Source organism: Ipomoea nil, unplaced genomic scaffold (assembly GCF_001879475.1).
Source record: "Ipomoea nil cultivar Tokyo-kokei standard unplaced genomic scaffold, Asagao_1.1 scaffold2805, whole genome shotgun sequence".
NCBI classification, from domain to species: domain Eukaryota; kingdom Viridiplantae; phylum Streptophyta; class Magnoliopsida; order Solanales; family Convolvulaceae; genus Ipomoea; species Ipomoea nil.
The window spans coordinates 3,891,223-3,900,270 of NW_017619233.1; the positions used below are offsets into that span (position 1 = coordinate 3,891,223).

The 9,048-nt window shown below is 34.9% G+C and overlaps 1 protein-coding gene across 2 annotated transcripts; it reads left to right on the top strand.

The window, feature by feature from the left end:
- The first annotated feature begins 369 nt into the window (after positions 1–369).
- On the top strand, positions 370–6,285 carry LOC109157962. 2 transcript variants are annotated; one of them, XM_019305764.1, is made up of 6 exons: positions 370–588; positions 853–931; positions 1,017–1,144; positions 2,482–5,062; positions 5,138–5,237; positions 5,322–6,285. In XM_019305764.1, the coding sequence occupies exons 4-6, from the start codon at positions 2,490–2,492 to the stop codon at positions 6,126–6,128; spliced, it is 3,480 nt and encodes a 1,159-aa protein (XP_019161309.1). In that variant the 5' UTR covers positions 370–588; positions 853–931; positions 1,017–1,144; positions 2,482–2,489; the 3' UTR covers positions 6,129–6,285. The 2 variants fall into 2 exon arrangements, with proteins under 2 accessions (XP_019161309.1, XP_019161308.1); XM_019305763.1 differs by having other exon boundaries at positions 876–931.
- The last annotated feature ends 2,763 nt before the right edge of the window (positions 6,286–9,048 follow it).

Genomic DNA, 9,048 nt, shown 5'->3' on the forward strand with positions numbered 1-9,048 from the left:
GACACGGTTTTATATTCATAATTACTGAACTATATGTTCATAATTATAAAGCTATATATTCATAATTTTTTAATTTCATATTCACAATTATTGAATCTCTATATTCATAATTACAGAATTATATGTTCATAATTATATTCACAACTCTATGTTTAAAATTATGGAACTATATGTCCATAATTTTTGAGTAATATATTCATAATCTCATAAATTGAATCAAACAAAGTAATATACCGAACTCTGATTACCTAAATCAAACGCACCTTTAAAATAATATAACGTTATCAGGTAATCTCATAATTTAAACTAAATATGGTGATATAATATTACCAGATTACCTAGGTAATCTAAACCAAACGCCCCTAGGGTTTTCCAAATCCCTAACCTCTGTGCTCCGCTTGCTGAGTGCTGCCTCGTCGAGTCGTCGCCGGACCAGTCACCAGAGACCAGTCGTCCAGTCCTCCACATTGCCTGCTGCCGGCGGCCCTGCTCCAAGCGACGAACGGACCGTCACCAGAGACCAATTGTCCAGTTCTCATCGACGCACCACAGCTCCGGTCTCCTCCCGGACCTCTCCTGTGGACGAAGGTACTCACTACTCAGGCTTGATTTCTGATTTTTCTGATCGCATACCACAAAACCTTGATTTTTTATTTGAATTTCCTTAAATTCTCTTACGGCATGCTTTTGCTGATGCTTTAATGAATATGGCATACCAAAAGCAATGGCCCTTGTATCTCAGTACAAAGAATACCATTCTCAAGATATATGATGGGAGCTAATCCACTTTTCATCTCCATTGGCCTTCTTTTATATTTTACTTGTTTACCAAATTGTATTTCTTCATTTGAGCTAAGCTTAACAGTTTCGTGAAGGTTTAAGGACATCTTTCAACAAGTCTATGAAGCTTAATGGAAATGAAAGCTTAATGGTGAGAATTCTCTTTCTTGGGATAGATAGATCTTGCATTGATTATTGACTTATTGTTGAGACTAATTGTTCCATTTCTGGGGTAGGTACGAACATGGTCTCATTGATGATGATATCATTCATATGGTTGCTTATGCATTGAAAAGTGATGGTGGTTATGTATGGGTATGCAAGAACTATGATGGGGATGTGCAGAGTGATTTCTTAGCTCAAGGTATGCTGAAAATGATTTTATGTTTTCCCTGTCTATCTGTGTGTGAATGATATAGATTATTCTGACTTGTATAATGTATATTTTAGTCTTTTGTGTGGATACTGTTGGTTGAAAGTTGAAACCTTTGTGTACATCTGTGGAAGTAGTTTACTGAAGGACTTGTTCATTTCTCTTTCAATTTTCAGCTCATTGTCTCTTTCCTAGATACCTATTCTCTTTATCTTTGTAACAGGTTTTGGATTCCTTGGGTTAATGACATTTGTCCTAGTATGCTTCACTCTGTCCATAATAAGTGCGGAATGATAGTGTATTTTAGTTATGATCAAGAATGATTGAAGTTTCAAAGTCATGAATTCACAAAAGAGAAATAAGATTGAGATGTTGGAAAGATAAACTATTCATTCAAATATGTGTTTTGGTTTCCCTGTCTAGATTTTGGTTAATGTAAATTATAAGGATTGGTTGAGTGATGAATACATTCTTGTTCTGTTTACTATTATAGATGTTTGCTTGTTAGTTTGCGCTAGAAAACTAGAAAATGATAGGAATTGGGGTTTCCTAAACCAAACTGAAACCAAACATTTTTAAATCGAATAGAAACCAAACCGAACTACAATGTTAGACCGAATGGTTTCATTTTTTAAAAACCGAACAAATACTAAAACGCCCACCCCTAGTCTTCTACTTCCTCAGGCTTACTATTTGTAGGCTAATGAAGTAGGGAACTAGTGATGATATAAGCCCAAATGGTCCAATGATTGTGAAGGCCCAAACACTGCTAGAAAGCATCTTTTTCTGACCACCCAAAAATTTGGTTGCAAAAAATGCCTTTGTTTCATTTTTTCTTTAGAGGGTCGTGGTGGTCAAAAAAGTTTTGCCAAATTTAAATTTTAAAATCAGTGTGTATTTGCAAGCACCTTGGTGGTCGGAATTTCCAACCACTATTCAAAAGTGGTTGGAAATTCTAACACCAAGTTAGGTGGTGGGAAAGTTTCGGCATTTTGAATTTTTTAAAATTGGAGACCTTTATATATATCTCCCCTGCACATTATTTTATAATTGAAGAATATGTAGTGTGCATATATATATATATATGTGTGTGTGTGTGTGTGTGTGTGTATATTTATTTATTTATTTATTTATTTATGTATAATGTATGTGCTTAGAATTATTTGTATATTTATGATTTTTTTTACCTTGCATTTTATATGTGTGTTTATTTATTAGTATTAGTATATTGGTATATAATTATTTTAAATATTTATATTATTTGTAATATATTTATATAGGGATCCCTATTTATATATGTTGTGTTTGTATTGTATATACTTTTGCAGTTGTTTAAATGGGTAATGTACATGAACGTCGGAAATGGATGTATAACCGATTGTTACCCGGAAAAAGGGGTTACACTGATGAGTTTTTAGCGGGTGTTGAGGAGTTTATAAATTATGCAAGCACACTTCCTGTATACAAGGCTTCAATGCAGATAAGGTGTCCATGTAGTAAGTGTAAGAATAGAGTACACTTGTCTGCAGATGATGTTCGTGTTCATTTGTATAGGAAGGGTTTTGAACCAAATTATTGGGTTTGGACGTGTCACGATGAGCTTGACCCCTCAATACAAAGACATATGAATGAGGGCCCGAGTGAAAACAATCGGTATGAACAAATGGTTTTTGATGTATCTGGTCCATCATCTTTGCCATTAAATGCCGATAACGACCAAGATGAAGAGCCACATAGTAGTGCAAGAAACTTTTATGATTTGTTAAATGTTGCGAGACAACCTTTATCAAAGAATGTTGGTGAGGAAACAGAATTGTCATATGCATTGATGATGATGAATATCAAGACAACTTTTAATATACCACAGCTAGCAATGGATCAGATATTTCAATATAATAAGCGTATAATGGGTCCTGATAATCGAGTACCTACTCGGTATTGTGATGCCAAAAAGTTACTTACAAAACTTGGTCTTGGACATGAGAAGATTGATTGTTGTATAAACAGTTGCATGTTGTATTATAAGTCTGAAATCAATGATAGACACTGTAAGTTTTGTGGTGAGCCAAGATTTAAATCGCGCCCACCTGGATTTGCTCGTGCAAAAGAGGTGCCACGCAAAAGCATGCATTACATTCCTCTCATCCCTAGATTGCAACGTTTGTATGCATCACATAGCTCTGCTTCACATATGCGGTGGCATTATGAAAATCGCCGTGAACCTGATATTATGTGTCATCCTTCAGATGGGGAAGCATGGAAGCACTTTGATAGTAGGTTTCCTGATTTCGCAGCAGATCCTCGAAATGTGAGATTAGGCTTATGTTCTATTGGATTTTCTCCTTTTGGTTTTGCAAAGTCGTACTCTTGTTGGCCTGTTATGGTTGTTCCGTATAATCTCCCACCTTCAATGTGTATGACTACACCATACACATTCTTAACTTGTATTATTCCTGGGAAGAAGAATCCAAAAGCCAATATTGATGTCTATCTGCAGCCTTTAATTGATGAACTTCAATTGTTATGGGAAACAGGTGTCTTAACTTATGATGCGTCACTTAAACAAAATTTTATGATGCGAGCTGCGTTAATGTGGACCATCAATGACTTTCTTGCTTATGGTATGTTATCTGGATGGCAGACAACTGGGAAACTAGCATGTCCTTATTGTTTTCAGTATTCTAAATCATTTTACTTGAAGAATAGTCATAAAACATGTTGGTTTGATTGTCACCGTCAATTCCTTCCAATGGATCACTCATGGAGGAAGAATCGAGATGCTTTCATCAAACGACGGGTAGAGAAATCAAGACCTCCACCGATTTGGACAGGGGATGAGTTGTTTTGTAGTTTGAAAAATATCCCAAGGATTATTGATGGCCCAATTGATCGCATTGATGGGTTTGGACAATCACATAATTGGGAAAAAAAGAGTATATTTTGGGATTTGCCATATTGGAAGGACAACTTGCTACGTCATAATCTTGATGTGATGCATATAGAGAAAAATGTGTTTGACAACATCTTCTACACAGTTATGGATGTCAAAGGCACAACTAAAAACAAAGACACGCCTAATGCACGTCTCAATATGAAGGACGTTTGTAATAGGCCACAACTTGAGTTGGTAGAACAGAATGGACGTTTTCTTATGCCCAAAGCGAGCTACAGTTTGAATTGTACTAATCAATTGGCTGTTTATGAGTGGTTACGAACTTTGAAGTTACCTGATGGGTTTTCTTCTAATTTGGCTACATGTGTTGATTCCGCATCTTCTAAATTAATTGGGATGGAAAGTAATGATTGTCATATTTTTATGCAGTTTCTTTTACCTGTAGCCTTCATGTTTTTACCAAGCTGTTACTGGAAGCCTTTGACTGAGTTAAGTTCGTTTTTCCAAAATCTTTGCTCTACATCTCTACGTGTAGACAAAATATGTGAAATGGAAAACTCGATTGTTTTAACATTGTGTAAGTTAGAACGTTTTTTCCCTCCAGCACTATTTGACTGCATGGAACACTTGCCTGTCCATCTTCCCTATGAAGCACGTTTAGGTGGCCCAGTACAATATCGTTGGATGTATCCATTTGAAACATTTCTCAATCAGTTGAAGTCCAAAATGAAAAATAAGAGATATGTTGAAGGTTCAATGGCTGATGCATATATGCTTGAAGAGTCAACACACTTTGCATCATTTTATTTTGATGATCATGTGCAGAGTAGAACAAGGGTAGGTCGGAACCTAAATGATGACGGCATTAATCCCAACTTGCCAATTACTCTGTCAATATTTAATCGACCAGGTCGATCGATGGGCAGGAGAAAGTCAAGATATTTAAGTGCAGAAGAACATTTCTTAGCTCATCAATATGTCTTACTTAATTGTGAGGAGGTTCAACCTATTTTAAGGTATGTGTGCTTCATTTTATAAATGTATTTCTCTATTTTGGATTCAAATGTATATATCTAACTGAACTATTGTAGGTTGTATGAAAAAGGTTTGCGGCGTTGCAATCCTGGTTGTACTGATCAAGATGTAGAGGATGAAGTCGAAAGGAGTTTTGCACATTGGTTTAAAGAATACGTAAGAAGTTAATGCTTTGTGATTCTTGATTCTTTATTATTCATATATGTTGTTACATGACTTTTTTATATTTATTATTATTAGGTATATAACTCAAAGAATAATGTGAGTAACCAATCACTCATTGATTTGGCATCTGGGCCGTTAATGGAGGTAAGCACATACACTGGATATGTTGTTAATGGTTTCAAGTTTCAGACTGAAGCACATTGCCGTATAAAGTCGACTTCTAACTTTGGAGTGTCTATTAAGGGAACTGGTTTAGTTGAATCAAATTGTTTTGGCACGTTGCAAGAGGTTGTTGAGGTTGAGTACCCAAATGTCCCAATTAAAAAGGTAGTTCTCTTTAAGTGTGAGTGGTTTGATCCAACACCGAATGTTGGGTCGCGATTGAATTCTGAATATGGTATCACTGAGGTCCATTGCAATAAACGATATGAGAAGTATGATCCTTTTATCATTGCACAAAGTGCATGTCAGGTGTGTTATATTCCATACCCACGAGGAATAAAGGAAAAAATGAATTGGTGGGTAGTGTTGAATGTACGACCTAAAGGAACTATTGACAGCGGGTATAGCTCTAGTTATACATATCAACAACAGAACATACCGTTGCTTACATATGGGGATAGTCAAAGTATTGAAGATGACATGCAAGACTTAGTGCACAAACCCTTACAAATGAATGAAGTGGAATTAAATCAAAGCGGAAATCAAGGTTCCGAAGAACGTGTCCAAACTGAAGATTTTGAAAAAGATGATAGTGAAGAGATTGAAGAGGATAATGACAATTATATAGAAGATGATAGTGGAGATTCTGATGACAAAGATTCTACACCGTTAGAGGATGATGATAATGAGCAATCCGAAGATGACGAGGGTGAACTTTAATTTTTAGATTTGAATTTGAATTTATTTTAATGTTTATTTTAATTTGTGATTTATATGTATTTTCATTTGCCTAAAAACTTTTGAAGTGATTTATATGTATTTTCATTTGCCTAAAAATGTGTGTACTTTATAAGTTAATTTATTTTTGTTAACAGTAGAATGAAGAGGCGTTTTTTTTGTGCTTGAAATTTTTGCGCTATTTTTTTCTTTCCGGCTTTTGACAGAGTCACTGCTGGGTTTGAAAGCCATTTGAACAAATTTCTGCTAGCTAGGGTTTACTCTCTCACCACTTCTCCTTTGCCATTTCTCCGTTGAAAAGAAGCCCGTCACAACTCAGGTACGCCATTTTTATGTTTTGATTTTTGTTTTGTTTTGTTTTTTTTTTTTTCTCTAAATTTTCTACATATTTGGTACTTGTTTTTGCCTAGATTTCCACTTGTTTATTTTTCTAGATTTGTATTTGTTGTTTTCTCAATTTCTACTTATGCTATGGTTAACTTCTCATGATTCTCTATGAAAGAAATTTCTGACAAAAGAAAATATTGGGCATGTTGATTGTTAGTATTCCATTTTCTTCTGGTTTTTATTGTTCTGCAACTGTGGAAAATAGAGTTTGAGACATCCGTGTCATATCAGAATGATGGAATGAGTATGTTGTGTGCTATGATAGGTAGTTCACTGCATCAAACCTAATAAGTCACTGCTTTGGAATGAGACTTTTGGCTGGTTTTGCTATAGTGGTTGGAGTAAAAAAACTTGAGTTGTGCGAAAGTCTACTTACAACAATGTAAAGCAATAAAGTAGCATGGGTGCATTATTCTGTACAGTCCTCAATATACCCTTTCCAGAAGTCTTTATCCTCAAATTAGTTTTCCCCTACAGAAAATTTTTCACTTCTTACCCTTGCTTATGAAGTTACTTTGTGCCATAGACTGATCTTCTGTCATGATATTGCAAAAGCTTTGCAACAGTTGACAGAGGAAGATTATCAATCATTCTTATTTCGACATTTTGCTTTCATCAGTAATATGAAAAAAAAAAAAAAGGTTTCAAATTAAGAAATAAATATGACCATATGCATCTAACATTTAGGGTGTGTTTGGAAACCCGGAAAATGATTTCTGGAAATCATTTTCTGGGTTTCCAGTGTTTGGCAAAGTATGGAAAATCAAAGTCAATGGAAAATGACTTTGGGTCAAAGGGAAAATGAGGGTGTTTTTATGGAAAATGACTTCCCCCAATTCTCCAGAGCTACAGTGGCTACACGAGTACATGACAATCTTTGTTTTCTTCTTTCTATCGTCTTCTTCATTTTCTTCTTTCTTTCAAACCTTCTTCTTTTTCTTCTCCCAAATTCCTTCTTCATTTTCTTGTGCAAACGACCAAAGGCGTTCTCCATCTTCTCCATCGACTTTCTTCCCCGTCTCTCTTGCCAAAAGCCACAGCCGAAAACCAGACCGAAGCAGGGAAACTAGTATTCTGATTTCTGGCTTTTGTGTGCAAAAAAGCTCAACATGTCATGGTAAGATTGCAAAAAAGCTCAACAAGTCATGGTAAGATTGCAAAAAAGCTGAACAAGTCATTGTGTGAAATGCATTTTTCCTGCGGTTTTGCCTAGATTTGGTTTGATATGCATTCCACTTGCAATAAATGTTCATATAATCTGTGAATTGAATGTCAATGAAACCCATACAATTTGTAACAATTGAAACTGTTATTGTAACAATTGAGGTGTTGATTGATAAGCATAACACTGTTATTGTTATCAAAATAGTTGCTCAAACTTAAAAGGTGTACTATGGATATTAAACTGGGGTAATTTTCTTCAAAGTCTTGCATGAGCTTCTAAATATTCTCAAAATTAGTGGTGCTATCAAATTGCATCCGCTAGTAGATTTTCTTATTACAGGTTGAAGGATTTATCATTGTCATTCTTGACTCCATCCATTTAAACCAAATGATACTTTCAAGTGTGGTATGTGGTAAAGTTGCAAAAATATGCAATAATGCATTACAAATGTGTGCCTATGGTTTCTCATGGACTGTGTAGTTTATTGTCTTTCTTGTTTTTCATGTAGCAGATTATTAAACAATTAAAATTGTGCCACAGAGAGGATCTATGAAATAGAGATATTAACTCTTTTTGGTGTGCAACGTAGTTTTGCATGTTTTCTCTCTTATACACCATGGGTCTATATTTTAAGAGTTAATATCCAAAACCCATACAAGTTACTGGCTAAAATTGGTAAATTTTCCAAACCAGGTGAGTTTTGCATTAAACTAGCTATGCCAATGCGTTCATGGTTAAGGAAACTTGTTTCCAGTGTAGAGACTTGCACTTCAATATGGGAATTCCGAATTTGAATACTGTAAACAGTAAACTTCACAGGCTGTAAACGACTTTACACATGCCAAAACTACGGGAGGGCATGTGTACCCAATTGAGGGGCAACATTTACACTACGGGGGGTACTATAGGTACCGTTTTAAAAATTGAGGGGTAATATTCACACAATTAATAATTCAGGTGTGACATTAATAATTGACATATTATGGAGGGCATAAATTATAATTTTCCCATTATTTTTTACAATAAATATTTTTCATTGAACTTAGTTTTTTTTAATGAAAAATTGAATTAACTCACACAAAAAGTGTAAATTATTTTTTTTAAGGCAATTAATATATTCTGATATAATTTTAATTGATTTAAAAAAAATTAAAAAGTATAAAAATAAAAATAAGGTATAAAAAAGCAAGTATTAATTGGTGTGCTGGCTTGGGCAACACGCACCTAAAATAAAGCACAGTTTGACTGCATTATACACCACATGGACATGTTGACAACTTGACATGGACTTGCTCCCCGAGTATTTTCCCATTTCTGTTTCTTCTTCTATTTAAACTCTTCAATCTTCAT